Genomic DNA, 14,678 nt, shown 5'->3' on the forward strand with positions numbered 1-14,678 from the left:
CTTGAGAATTCCCTTTTCCTTTTTATTCCTGAAATTCTTATTAAGTACCTTATGCCTCTTTTGAGCTTGTGAACCTCTTTCTTCCATGATTTCATTATTTCTTCTCTTTCATTTTCTGTATTCTCCTTGTCTTAAATTCCTTTTTAAATGGAATTGACCCTTTGCTGTCTCATATCTTTCTTCCTGTACTTTTTAATCCATTGTACTTCTTACTCTTCATTCTAGGAGATTTCCTTGATTTTTGTCTTCCAGATCCCTAATGCACTGTTCATCCATGTCTATTCAGACCTTCTACTGGAATTTTAATTTCAGAGTTCATGTATTTAACTTCCAAGTCCCTTCCTTGTTCTCTTATTGTTCTTTATTTTTTGTAGCAGCTTGTTATGTTTTATGTGAGATCCTTTTTGGTATCTCTGAGGACATTTTGTAGAATTTTTTTTTTAATTATCTTCTGTTTGCTAGATAACCTCTGTTTCCTTTGGAGTGAGTGGTATGTTTCTCTATCTGATCTTTTGCATTTCTCAGTTTTCCTCAAAAGTCTGTCAATGTCATGAATGAGAGATTAAATGACCAATGCGAATGGCTGGCATGGTCTCCTTGACAGTGTGTTTATCCGCTTCTCCATGACATTGCTCTGGCCACTGGGAGGCTGCCTACAAGCTGGGACACAAGGCTGTCTGGGTTGTTAGCACAGTTGTGAGAAACAAATTCCAAAGCTCTGAGCCACCCTCCAGAAGTAAGCCATCAAAGCAAGTGGCTTTGGGGAAACAAGCTTTTAGCTTTTCAAAAATTAACCATGAAAATGAGATTAGTAAGTAATAGGAGAAAATAACTCATCTCTCATTACTGTACCTAAAGTCTCTTTTCTTTCACTGGGCATTTTTCTCAGAGAAGCCCTGGATCTGGTGCACAGGGCAATGTGTTTCCTCATAGCAAAGCCCTAGAAACAAGTTAGATGTCCATCCAGAGGGGATCAGCTACATAGCCACTCCTCTGGCCACATGCTGGAACATGATAATGCAGGAGAGAATCATTAGCTCAGGCTCCAGGTCCCTCCAGGGAAACTTCTTGAAGACTGACCTAAGCATGACCATCATCAGAGCAGTTCTCTGCCGAGGTGGCCGTTGTGAGCTGTTAGTCACTGATAAAGGGCGTCCGGGCAGCATCCAGCACAGGACTGAGTCCCCGTTTTCACAACTCGAAACCTCACTGTGGTAAACATCCTTGTGTGTGTATCTCTGGGCGTGTGTATTCAACTTTTCTCCCCGAGGATGAATGCCATTGAGAGCAGACACTGGGGTAGATCTCTTCTTAGTCCCCACCAGGCGTAGCTCAGTCTCTACCCTGGCTCCTTAGGAAGAGAAGGGAAAGGCATGCCCTTAAAGTTATTTTTAAATGATGTTTCTCAGAAGATGCATGCCATTTGTTTAAAACCCTCTTAGATGTCCTTTCTCACCTTTTTTTTTTTTTTAGGATATAGAGTATATCCGATCCCACTACAACATTGAAGATTTCATCTACTTCAATCACCACCAGCGCGAAGAGCACGGACACCTGTATCACTTTGTCCTGAATCCCATTTTCCGGCACTACACCAAGTTTTTTCTCAAGGAGATCCTCCGTTTAGGATACAAATCTTGTCTCTACTACCCTGTTTACCCACAAGTCAAGGAAGGCAAGGTAAGAGCGTGTCCTCAGCCACCTCTCCTGCAGACCAGCGTCCACGGTGTCATTCGTGTTGCATGCCAATATTTTATTTCTTCCTCATTCCATGGATTTTGATTATATATGTGTGTATATATATATATGATATATGCATCATATATATACACATGTGTATGCATATATACATATACTATACATATATGATACATATATGTGATATATATGTTTGACTATATATGGATTTTGACTCTGAATTTCAAATGGCCATACTGAGTTTGGTCCTTTTCACACACTCTAGGGAAAACCCAGAAGACTTTGAATTTCTGAAACCGTCACAACCCACACAATTAATAGAACAATTTGTTTGCTTTTCCATATCAACCAAAGACTGCAAGCTATGGAAAAGTGTCCTAAGGGACGTGAGAATCAAATTATCTGTCACATACATTAGTGAATGCCGAAACGTCCCACCATGTTCTTCAGGCAAAGAATATTCCAGTAGTGAACTCATAGGATAAATCAGTTCAATCCTGAATACTGGTGTGCTATCATGACATTCCAAATTAGCACTATAACATCCCATAAAAGTGATGGACAAAAAGTGGAGATAAGTGATACTGATGCAGCCTTTATGTGGTGAAGCACCTCTGTGTCTGCATAGCACTTGTTATGTGTACACACAGAAGCTCTTGCTTCTGTTCTTCCTGCTTCGGTCTCCATCATTGCACTTCTCACTAGCTCACATTCTGTCTTGTGCCGTGAAGCTGGAGCTTTTTTCCTGTTCAGAGCTCGACCTCCAATGCCTAGACGAGTCCCACCTGTGCTCACACACACTCACTGTCCTGCTTGCTCGCAGGCAAGGGCTTCTCAGAGCTGGACTCCCAAGCCATTCTTTCCTGCGAGATGGTCCCTCTGCCACTGAGAATGTCGAGGCAGACTTGAGGGCCGTTGCGAGGCGAACCCCCAGACTAGGTTGAGATTGCCCCATAATCCGTTTGTGGCTCTGCCTGGGGTCTGACACTTGTCACTTTTCCTCTTAGTTATCACGGTGAGCTAACAGATTTTTTTTAATGTTCTGAATTATTCAACCGAAAACAATCTAAGGTATATGGGTACATGCACATAACAGTAATTTTACCAACGTATCTTATTTGACAAATGCCTTTTGGAAGAACAGAAGAAATGGGGGAGAAAGAAGGAAAAACATGGGAAAGATTGGTAGCGAATGGAGAATACGCTCGAAAGATGATTTTTTTTTTTTCTGATGAAAACACAGCACAACAGTAACATGAATGCCCCAGATTTGAACTCACGAAATGGGCAGTGTAACAGCTTTGCCTGAGAGGCATGGCCCTGCGCAATTGCTTTACACTTCCCATTTGGCCAAGTGCCAGCTTGGTGACCTTCAGGATGTGACATTAAATTCTCAGTTTTTATTCATAGTGGTGCCTGCATGTGCCAGGTTGGTAGAGTCTTTTTGCGTCCATGCTAAAAAAAAAATGGTACCTTGAACTGAACTCGATGGATGTTCACATATTCCCCTCATGGTGTAGAATTAGTACCATGTTATGCACTATTGTGTATATAATGTAGAAACACACTTGGAAAGAGATTTCCTCTCTGTCTACACCTCTGGTTGATTTATACACATCCATTTTAACAAGTGCAAGAAGCAATTCCAAATAGTGCAAATGAGACTCTCCAAATTCTGCTATAAATCCCCAGTTGACAGCAATATAAGTGAACTCTTGACTGACACAGCGAAGACAGTTTTCTCCACAACCTCCTGCCAGAACATGCACTGAAAGCTTGTCCAGGCTTAAAAACAGAGCTTTGGCTGGAGACCCCAAGGTTCTTCTTTTCTGTGTGTAATATCAGGCGGTGAAGTTCAATGGTGAAGGATTTAAAAATCCCTTCTAGAAGCTCCTAAGTTGGGTAACATTACTATCTAAAGCAACCACCTAAAGCATGATTTACTGTAGCCTATTTCAGTAAGCGTAAATCCAGCTCACAATTTAGGATGAACATAAATCAAAATAATCTAATCCAGCCCCTACCTCGCCCTCACCTCTCCAGTTTCATCCTTTGATTTTAAAGCACTCATTTGATCCAGAAAGGTCCAGTTGAAGTAGCAGTGACTTTCACAAACATGAGGGTGTTCGCATCCCTGCCCTGTTGCCCCTCAGATAACATATCTACATGCCTTCTTAAAGCAGCTTGTGCCAAAGACACAAAGGTTACCAGGATGCAGATAACACAGCTTATTAATGGGGTCAAATCAAGCTGATTCATGATCACTGTGGAGAAGAATATCCTCCTGGGGAAAATACTTGCGCTGAAAAATCCCATAAACCAAACCACTTGTTTATCTGTCATTCCCACAGAGATAGTAATGCAATTACTCCCATAATTATCTTCATTAGTGTCAGGCATTATCTACAATTCATTCCTCTGCTCTAAGAGTACGTTTGTTTATTTGCCGGTCTCCCCCTCTTCCCCCCACCTGCCCTCTGGTTGTCAAGTCTGGCATCTGTGCGCTCGGGCTCCCACGCCCTCCCCGCTAAAATAGAGGTTGCTGTCTCCCAGGTCCAGAGCCCCAAGGCCCACTCGCTGACATCCGCCCTCCACTACTTGGTTCCCGTGCGGCCCCGACGACAGATTGTCTATCCCCTGGAAAAGCTTGGCATCAACGCTCCATCAAAGGAGGTCTCCAAGGACGCGGTGGGTAGCCGGCGGCAGCAGGCGGGGCGCGGTGCCAGCGCGGCGGGGCGTGGCAGATGGGGCGGCGCTGCGCGCGAAAAGGGGGCCGGTGGCGGCTCCTTCATCCCCGAGCCCGGGCTGCCCGCGGCCCCTGCCCTCGGGTGGTGCGTCCGCGGAGAGCCCGGAGCAGGGCGCCGAGGGGTCCTTGTGACGCGCCCCCTGCATCTCAGGACCAGTGGGTCTGGCGTCAGCCTCCCAGAATCGTTGTGGGCATAGCCGCCTTGCTGCAAAGCAAACGCCCCTTCCCTCATGCTTTCGTTGCACGATTTGAGACCCGGTATCTTGCTGCATTAGGACTTCGGGGCTGAGTCCGAGCTGGGTTTTGTTCACTCTTTTGCGGGGAGTCAGCGCTGCCCTGGGGGGCCGCGGTGTGGGGGATGGGGGATGGGGGAACGTTAAAATGATAGCCCTGGGCCGCCCTTACTAGCAGAACAAGAGAAGGAACCACACAGAGCCTAGATTTCGCTTTCAGTGGAAGTGTACGTGTAAACAGCCATACACACAGGGCCACCCATGTTCAGGAACTTGGCTGTGACTTAGGCTGACTCACGTGTGAGCCTGTTCTGTTTGTGCACTGCTGCTGCTGCTGCTGCTAAGTCGCTTCAGTCGTGTCCGACTCTGTGCGACCCCATAGACGGCAGCCCACCAGGCTCCGCGGTCTCCGGGCTTCTCCACCCCACTTCTGCGTAAATGAGAAAGACATTTACGCAGAACGTAAATGACGTTTGTCCTCCGTGGGAGAGAAAAAAAGTGCAAAGCTGAAATTCTCCAAACCTTTAGCCAAGGAGTTGCTTATCAGAGCTGCATGTGGTGCTCAAACCAACTGGAGAGAAGCCTGGTGCTGCCCAGAGTGCATCACCACACTGTCCCCAGCTCCTGCTTTACTTGCTGGGGGTGAGGGGGCCACTCCACCAAGACCATCTTAGAGGCAACTGCTGACTGTGACCCAGGCTGCTGTAAGTCCTACATTTATCTCTAAATTGTAAAATTAAACAAAATTTTTATTCATTTTCTGATAAGTTCTAAATTTGTCTTTGAGCAGAGACTGAAAACAAATAGCAATCCTTTTGCCCTCTCCCAGTGTTCATCACGGAAAACAGGAAGCATCCACAAGGAGCAGAGCGAATCCTGTGACAGAGAAGAGATTCTCCGGACTAAACCAAGAGACCTGGTCTTCTTTTTTTTTAGTGTACAATCCCTCATAGGCTGGTAGTTTTATGAAGCATGGTTTCCTGAAAGAACGAGGTTAAAGACAGAGGCCAGATTCAAGTCTTATTATTTTGTTACTAGATTCCACAGACCCTGAATTACTCTGTCCTCTTGCTCTAAAGGGCTTCCCAGGTGGCACAGTGGTAAAGAATCCATCTGCCAATGCTGGAGACGTGGGATCGCTCCCTGGGTCGGGAAGACCCCCTGGAGGAGGAAATGGCCATTCACTCCAGTATTCTTAACTGGGAAATTCCGTGGACAGAGGAGCCTGGCGGGCTACAGTCCATGGGGTCAGAAAGAGTCAGACATGACTGAGCACACAGGCAACCTTGCTCTAAAAGCTTCTGAAGGCAGAGGGGCCCCTGTCTCAGCCCACTCTATGAGCTTCACTGAAAGTCCCGGATCCTCTGCCCTCAGCTGCAACAAGTTTCAACTCTTGGCCAGTTTTGAACTTACTGCATCACCACCCAATTCCCCTTCCTCCTTTATCATTTTGCAGCAGGTACATAGCACTTCACCCAGGACCACAGGTGTGTCTTTAGGTAGCAGGGCCCCAGCATCACACGCTAGAGAGGAAAGGGCCTAAGCCCATCTGCAGGACCACTGGCTCGGCCACCAGGTGGCCTGTAGGGTGGGGAGACAGGGGGAAAGGACTTTCGTAATGAGATCCAAGAGAGTGTGTTGGGGTCAGGGAGAGTGGCTCCATCTCTACCCATCACTGAATCACGGCTTGTCTGACGTCGCGTGATCCCAGGAGAAGGATCCACAGGCGCAAGGTACAGAGATGCTTCTGTGTGAGAGGTGCTGCACATATGCACCCACTGCTGAGATGCACTCGAGTTTGGGTAGACTACACGGCCAGGCCAGGAGTAGCCCCTGGACGTCAGTGGCAGCCTATGGCCCCACTGCCTTCAGCTGGTCCCTGGGGGGCACGAGTGTGTGGCTGGAGGGACAGGGAACAGTTCAGGGCTGCTGACTTGGTGTCGAGAGCAGCGTTCCTGAACCTCCAGCGTCTCCCACCCCTAGGAATCTCCAGAACTGGATGACTTTGAGATGAGCTAGACTCCAGGTGGGGAAAAAAAAGCCAAAGAACACATTCTGTTTCATTAACAACAACCCTATCATAACTTTCCAGGTTTCTACGAGTTGAAATCCTTGCTCACATTTAATAAGCTTTTCTGTGGTTATCTCTGTGTGTGCTGTGCACCACCCCCCTGCCCTGCCCTAGACCCTTGGCTTAGTTCAAGAAATAGCACAGGATGGATTGTTGAATCCCTACTCCAGAAAGTCAGCCATGGTGTGGCTGGTGCTCGGTATCTGCTGCTTTGTGCTGTGTGGTTTATTGTGTTAATGAATTCTGATTTTTTTCCTTTTTTTAAAAAAAATTATTTATCTTTAATTGAAAGATAATGGCTTTACAGTATTGTTGTGGTTTCTGTCAAACATCAAGATGAATCAGCCATAGGTATACAGTGAATTCTGATTTTTTTTAAGAAGTACTTTACTGCTGCTTGCTGCTGTACTCATTCTCAAGAAGGCTTTAGTAAAGACCTAGATTTAGTCAAAATGTAGAAATCTTGAAGTATGACCAAGGGATTATTGAGAGCATCATCCACATGGAATGAGCTTGGATGCTCAAACATTAAAATGCTATTATGTTAAATTAAATTTAAAAAAGATTGTAGGTGGGTTTAATGTTTTAGGCTGTTTATCTGAGACAAGGTGAGCCAGATGGAAGTTTTTTGGGAGGAATTTCTTTTATAAGATGGTTTTATTTGTTTATTTTTGGCTGTGCTGGGTCTTTGTTGCTGCACATGGGCTTCTCTTTGTGGTGGCTTCTCTTGCTGCAGAGCATAGGCTCTAGAGCACAGGCTCAGTAGTTGTGGCTCACGGAGCTAGTTGCTTCGCGGCATGTGGGATCTTCCCGGACCAGGGATCAAGCCCGTGTCTCCTGCACTGGCAGGCAGATTCTTTACCATTGAACTGCCAGAAGGAAGCCCCTAGAAGGAATGTCTTACAGGGTCCTAAGCACACTGATTTCTTAGCAGAGCAAATAGTATTGCAGCTGCTGAAGCTGACAGATGGCCTTACTAAATGAAGTCCTTTCTGTCCCTTTAAGTTCTATGCTCCCCTGTGCACCTGGAGCTTCACTGGGGACTCAGCTTCCTCACAGAGGTTTCTCTCTTTGGGCACTGGCCTCTCATACATTTTATCCCATTTAAGCCATCTCAGACTGACCATCCGTTCCCTAGCTTTCACCTGGGAAGCCAGTCTTCAAGGGAACAGATCACCCCAGGCATGAGTAATGGGATAGAAAGCGTTTCATCTCGGTGGGTTGCCAATTTGACGCTGGCACAAGCCAGCAGTGATTGAAATTCATCATTGCATGGCAGAGAAACACGCCCCCTCCCACCCTGAGGCCAGGTTGCTGCGGCCTGGTCTAGATGAATCGTGTCCCTGCCACCAGACCTGCCCTGTGGTTCCTATCAATTGACAGCCCACCCATGTCAGGTCACAGGAAGGGACCTGGAAAACTCGTGAATGATTTGCATCACACATCACAGGGCTGGGCCCGGAAGATTCATCATGTTGCCTGTCAACCAGTAGATTCGTGGATAAGGGAAGGCTTTTTCCTGACCGTAATCCACATGGCGCAGACTGAGAAGCTCGCTTCTCATCTTGAATTGGCTGTCTTGGCCTGTGCATTTGCATTCTGAGAATTGTTCTGATGGAAATTGTTAATGAAATGAATCATTGTAGCCCACTTGCATGAGAACCGTGATCAGGGAAATACTCAAAATTTGGTTGAATGAATAACTATATTAATTACAAACTATGGAGCAATTTGACTTACTCTGGGGTGGTTCTCTGTGCAAGCTGACTTGCTTTCCTTCCGGCCTCCCCCTTAGGGATTCAGAGATGACCATGACAGGGTCCCTGCCCTCAGGGAGCTTACAGTCCAGCATCAGTATTGGGACGCTTCGTGGGACTGCTTCGTGTTTGTGCTCAGTCAGTCGTGTCCAACTCTTTGCAACCCCATGAACTGTAGCCTGCCAGGCTCCTCTGTCCAGGGGGATTCTCCAGGCAAAAATACTGGAGTGGGTTGCCATGCCCTCCTCCAGGGGATCTTCTTGGGGTTAGTTAAACCAGGGATGGGGGAGGGTGCACCAGCCCCAGGGAGCAAGAGAAGAACAGCCCTGCTGGGGTTGGACCTGTTCTGTGGAATCCCTCGGGAGGGGCAGATGTGTCCGAGGCATGCTTTCCTTTCAAAGACCGGGGTTTTAAATGACTCTTACTTGTGATAATAAACACCAGAAAATCTGCTTTGAACTTAAAAAGCTCCTCCCTTTGCTTCGGTACCAGGAGATGCTCCCTGTCATTCACTTCAATCACTTTGGTTCTCTGTGTTGATTTAGAGTATTCTAAATGAATGAGAGTGTCAATCCATCTCCTTTTTTTTTTTTCTTCCCCAAAACTTTTTGGACCAGATCAATCCATCATCTTTCATATAAAAGAACCATCTCAGGAATCAGACGTTTAGACTAATCAATGCTTGTTTGTGTGTGTGTGTGTGTGTGTGTGTGTGTGTGGTTGTTTATTCGTGACGGTCTGTTTAAATCTGGACTAATGAATTCTTTGAAGCCCCCGTTTTCCCTTTGTCCTTCTACAAAGTAAGAACGACGGTTTGTTTAACCCCCCTTCTCAGAGCAAAGTGCTGGCCCGCCTTTCCTGGTGTGTGAGCTCTCAGGAAGATGTCCGCTCTGGCATTCGGTTACCCTTTGAATCGCCCCTTTCATCTGGCTGCTCTTCCCCAGTTCAGCTGTAATTACCATCTGATGGACTGCTGCTGGATACTGTTTCCTTTGCGCATCTGCTGCCCTAGGAAATTGCATTATTCTCCCAGCACCTGCTAGATTTTCCCAGCTTAATTGTTTCCCCAACCCTTCCTTAAACTTGGAAACTTTCACTGCCTGCATTAGGCTTCTTTTGGTTGTACGTGTGTGCCTGTGTGTGTGTGTTTAAATTGACCCTTTAGTATCTCCTTGTTTCTAAAAACGCAAACCCATATTTTTCAGCATCATACATGCACTGATCATTATTAATGGTACCGTTGTGATATTCTCCTGAAATGAAATTAACCCACTTTAAATTATCGCTGTGAATCCAGTTTGCTTTTTCAAGCCACTTCCCAGCCATTTCCTACAGTTACCCAACCTGTGGGAAATGCATTTCCTTTTATTTATGGCAAACTCTTTTCTCCGACATTCTTAGAATAATTTACATAAATGCCTTCATGGGCTCTTTTTTTTCCCTCCTGAACAAAGAATACAAGTTCTATGGTCATTTCTTTCCAATTCTCTAAACACTATCTACTTTAGGATTGTGCATAGTATGTATGTATCTATCAAAATGACATAAATCAGTGGTTTATTCTCCTTGTTATCAAATTCCTCCCTGTTAGAAAGGTTACAGAGTAATAAACTACAGCTCCTACTGCCATTACTAGCATGCTGTTTCTGAGACTTCCCATGAATTTTCTCATTGAATCCTCATATGAGCAGCACTTGTGAATAGTTATTGCTACTGTCATTCTCAAGGTATTTAAAGAAAAACAGGCCCGCAGAACAGAGAGCTAGTGACTTGTCCAAAGGCTAATTCATTGACAGGGCTTCATGCCCAGGCAGTTAGATACCAAAAACTCAGACCATTATGTATTCTCTCTTAGCTAAACATTAAAGTACTGATGTCATGGTTTATTGTCGGAAAAGCAAACCACAGAAAAGGAAGATGGCTTGATAAGAAACCTTTTGGAGTCTCCCAGATCTTTGGCACTAGTCTTGTAATCAAAAGGTGACTCACAGATAATTGGCTTTCCCCAGAACAGCTGGATTTTCCTCTTGGCTGAGCCATCCAGCCTCACGTTTGATCCTGTGCCAGCCAGACCCTGGCTGGGCTGGGAGCAGATGCAGGGGTCCAGGTTAGAGCCCTGGGGTCAGTTTTTGGACAGCAGCTGATCCTGGCTGTCTGCACATCTCTCTCTGTTGTGTCCAATTTGTTGTTATAAACCTTTCAAAATTACAGTGGCAGCCACAGGAAAGGTGAAAAAAAAAATAATCCTGTACATGGGTCACAGTATCCATTTTTCAAGATTCACTTCCTTTCTGTGTTTGGCTTCATTAGAAAGTGCTCAGGTAATGCCCAGGATGAGCACTGGAGGTTCCCTCGGGAGGTGGGGCTTGGACAGGGTGAGCACTGATGGGCCTGCCTGTAGAAACTGGGCTGCAGTAGAGGCAGAAGGAGGCTTCACGGTGTGATGAGAAAAGGTGAAAAGTAAAGGTACTTCTCCATCTCTCAGTATTGTCAGGGAGTATATCTTATCATTTTCTAGGATAGATATTGTAAGAGAGTCGACCTCTCTCTCCCTTCCTCTCCTCTTTCCCCCTCTCCCGTCTTTCTAATAGCTTTACCGAGATATGAATCACCTGCCATACAATTCGTCCATTAAAACAGCAAGTTATTGGTTCTTGGTACATTAACAGAGTTGGGCAACCATCACCATCTAATTTTAGAATATTTTTGTCACCTCCCCCTGCAAAAAGTAACCCATTAGTAGTCACTCCCTATATCCCCACCCCCCAGCCCTCGGCAGCTACTATTTTACTTTCTTGTTTCTATGAATCTGCCTTTTCTGGGCACTTCATTTAACAGAATTACACAATATGTGGCATTTGTGTCTGTCTTTTTTTCATTGAGCATCTTCTCAAGGTTCAACGGTTTTGCAGTATGTATCGATATTCAAATCATTTTTATAGCTGAGTAATATTCTGTTACGTGGACATACTCCGTTTTGTCTGTCCATTCACCAAATGATGGACATTTGAGTCATCGCCACTGTTTGGCTACTATGAGTAATGACACTATGAACATTTGCACACAGGTTTCTATGTGGATGTGTGTTTAATTTCTCTTGGGTGTTGCACCTAGGATTAGAATTGCTTGGTCACATGGTAACCCTAGATTTAACATTTTGCTGCTGCTGCTGCTGCTAAGTCACTTCAGTCGTGTCCGACTCTGTGTGACCCCATAGACGGCAGCCCACCAGGCTCCCCCGTCCCTGGGATTCTCCAGGCAAGAACACTGGAGTGGGTTGCCATTTCCTTCTCCAATGCATGAAAGTGAAAAGTGAAAGTGAAGTCGCTCAGTCGTGTCCGACACCTAGTGACCCCATGGACTGAAGCCTACCAGGCTCCTCTGTCCATGGGATTTGCCAGGCAAGAGTATTGGAGTGGGTTGCCATTAACATTTTGAGGAACTTCCAAACTGTTTTCCCAAGTAATGGCACCATTTTGCACTCTCATTCTTTTTTTTTTTTTTAGATTTTTTAAAAAATATTTATTTTTATTTATTTAGCACTCGGTCTTAGTTTCAGCATGTGGGATCTAGTTCCCTAAGCAGGGATCAAACACGGGTCCCCACATTAGGAGTGCAGAGTCTTAGCCATTGGACCATCAGGGAAGTCCCTGTTCTCTCATTCTTAGATCAGACCCAGCACCCCTACTCATAAGTGGTGAGCTGCTGGCCAGCTCAAGGCCATGGATAGGCCATGACCTTGACTGTTCCTTCAGTTGCAGGAGTGGAGTGTCCCCACTGCTTTGGGAAAGTGCCATACATGTGCTTGGTGGTATGCTGCCAATCTAAGCTTCAGCTCTCTAGAAAGCAGAGATTTTTCTAAAATAAAATCTCTCCTGCCCGTATCTTCCCTGCTTCACCCTCTCTGGCCCATCACCTCCCAGGAGGGGCTGCAAGGACATTTCTGAGCACAGGGAACGCCCATCCAGACCCCAAGGAGTGATGTGGAGGGCTGCTGGTTTTTCACACCAGTGTGTCCATCGCTTCAGCCCACCGTTGGTAACATTATTTAAATGCATTTGGTAACACGCATTTAAAACAGCTTCCAACAGAAAAAAAAATTCTGAGGCTTTCCTAGATGCTGATGGGGTTCTTCCCACAATCCAGGAGGGGGAAAATGTGTCCTGTTCCCTGCAGAGCAAGGCCGCAGAAGTCCAGAAGGTACTCAGGACACGCAAGCTGCTGGCTGCAGCGCTCTGGACACCTCCTGCCAAGCAAGGGTCCCTGGTGGACCTGAGCTCCCAGGCCGGAGCTGGCCTTTACAGCTAAGTGGCTTCTTCAGAATCACCTTCGGGGAGGAAAGCCCGCCAGTAAGAAGCTTTGCTTTGTGGATTTTAATGGAGCTGAGGATGTAAAATGACAAAGGGGACAATTAGAGCTGCAGATGCCCGCCCCCCACCCAGGGAAGTTGCATCCTCCTCCTTGATTAAAATATATGTATGCGGTTACAAAAGCAGTGCATGGTGATAGTAGAAATTTTAGGGGAAAAGAGAGATGATAGAAAGAGAACATGGATGAAGCCTGAATCTTCTATCTATAGGTTACCTTACTTAATGTTTTGGTTTTTACTTCTAGATTATTTTCTGTGAAAAAAGCCACATGGGATTAAATATGGGGTCATCTGCACGCAGTGTTCTGAAATATGCACTTTCACTTCTGAGGTTGTGAACAACTTTCTGTGTCCCTGGGTATTCTAGAGTGGCATTTGGATGGCCGCACCGTCCTCTGGGCCAGGCTCTGCGTCCTGTGTCTGTGTGCCTTAGCCTGCAACATTCTCACAGTAGTTTGTGTAGTGTTTTCTCCATCTTGCACTAGGGAACTGAGGTTACGAGCCATTTGATTATATGCCTGAACACTGAGCCAGTGGGACTTGTGGGAATAATAACGATTTCTGCCCCCATCATCCTGGGAATATGATCGCCGAGGCCAGCTTTCCCTGCACTCAGACAGACAGTGAGCAAGTCCCGGGGCTTTTCTCATCAATTTCAGGTAGTTACAGTTGTGTGTGTACGTGTACTCAGTCATGTCTGACTCTTTGCGACCCCCGTGGACTAGTAGCCTGCCAGGTTCCTCTGTCCATGGGATTCTCCAGCAAGAATACTAGAGTGGGGTACTATTTCCTTCTCCAGAGGATCTTCCCCACCCAGAGAATGAACCCACATCTCTTGTGTCTCCTGCATTGGCAGGCGGATTCTTTACCAACTGCACCAAGTGGGTCATTCCAAATCCACAAAACATGCTTTTAATTCTATAAAATGTCCAATGTCATTTCAGGTAATAATCAAAACTCAAATTCCATTTTCATCCAAAGATTAGAGTTTATTCCTTCCTTCCTCTGTGTCCTCCCACTCCACTCCTCCACTGAAACCTGTAACTGGTGAAGGAGGGTTGGGAGCCTCCTCGCTCCTTCTAAGTCACCATGCCCTCCAGTGACTGAGCATCTATTTAGTTTATTAGTATTTAGCTTTTTGGGGGGGAAAAAAAGCCTATTCATTTCTTATTCTTATTTAGCTATGTTTCCAGTCCTTCTGGAATGGGGACCAAGGTGGGGAGGAACAGTTAGGGCAATAGGCGTGTGTCAGAAGGTAACTCCTGCCCTGTGTGCCTGACACCTCTTCTCAAGGGTCCAATTCTTCAGAGATCCCTGTCCCTCTGCTCGGGACTGCATCCCATAATTCAGGGACACACCCTCCAACTCTGCAGCCCGAGTCGGGGTTGCCCTGGAGATGGTCCTACGGCAAGGACCTCGATAAGAGCTCAGGCTGTCTGGTCAGCACATGTGGCCAGCACCTTCCCTCTCGGTCGCCCAGTCACTGGCCGGCCTGTTGATGTCATCAGCATCCTTGGGTGGGAACCACACACCACTGCACCATGTCCACTAGCCGTGGGGACTCACTCGAGAGCCTGAGGCTCCCAAACCCTTGTCTTGTAACTTAAAGGATGAGGCACCCCTGCCCCTCCTCCTGGGGCTGGAGTGGCGTGCGCCCCAGAGCACATCAACAGTTCTCATTGAGGAAATTTCCAGAAAAATCCCCTTCTCTCCATTCTTCCGATGCTTTTGTGTCTTGGTTGTGAATGAGGGGTTTAAAAGTCACTTAACCAGTGCTTGCCCACCTGCTTCCACATTTCCACGA

General features: G+C 46.3%; 1 protein-coding gene across 5 annotated transcripts in view; it reads left to right on the plus strand.

Moving 5' to 3' along the window:
* Positions 1-14,678, plus strand: part of CFAP61 (cilia and flagella associated protein 61) — a 247,992-nt gene that overhangs the window by 97,799 nt on the left and 135,515 nt on the right. For 4 of the 5 annotated variants that reach the window (XM_070802104.1, XM_070802105.1, XM_070802106.1 and 1 more), the window contains exons 16-17: positions 1,474-1,680; positions 4,252-4,386. In XM_070802104.1, coding sequence (XP_070658205.1) covers positions 1,474-1,680; positions 4,252-4,386 — 342 coding nt within the window. Of the gene's footprint in view, positions 1-1,473; positions 1,681-4,251; positions 4,387-5,506; positions 8,468-14,678 lie in introns of those variants that run through there. The other variant, XM_070802108.1, reaches the window with a different exon arrangement.

The sequence above is a fragment of the Bos indicus genome, chromosome 13 (genome assembly GCF_029378745.1).
Source record: "Bos indicus isolate NIAB-ARS_2022 breed Sahiwal x Tharparkar chromosome 13, NIAB-ARS_B.indTharparkar_mat_pri_1.0, whole genome shotgun sequence".
Taxonomy (NCBI): Eukaryota; Metazoa; Chordata; class Mammalia; order Artiodactyla; family Bovidae; genus Bos; species Bos indicus.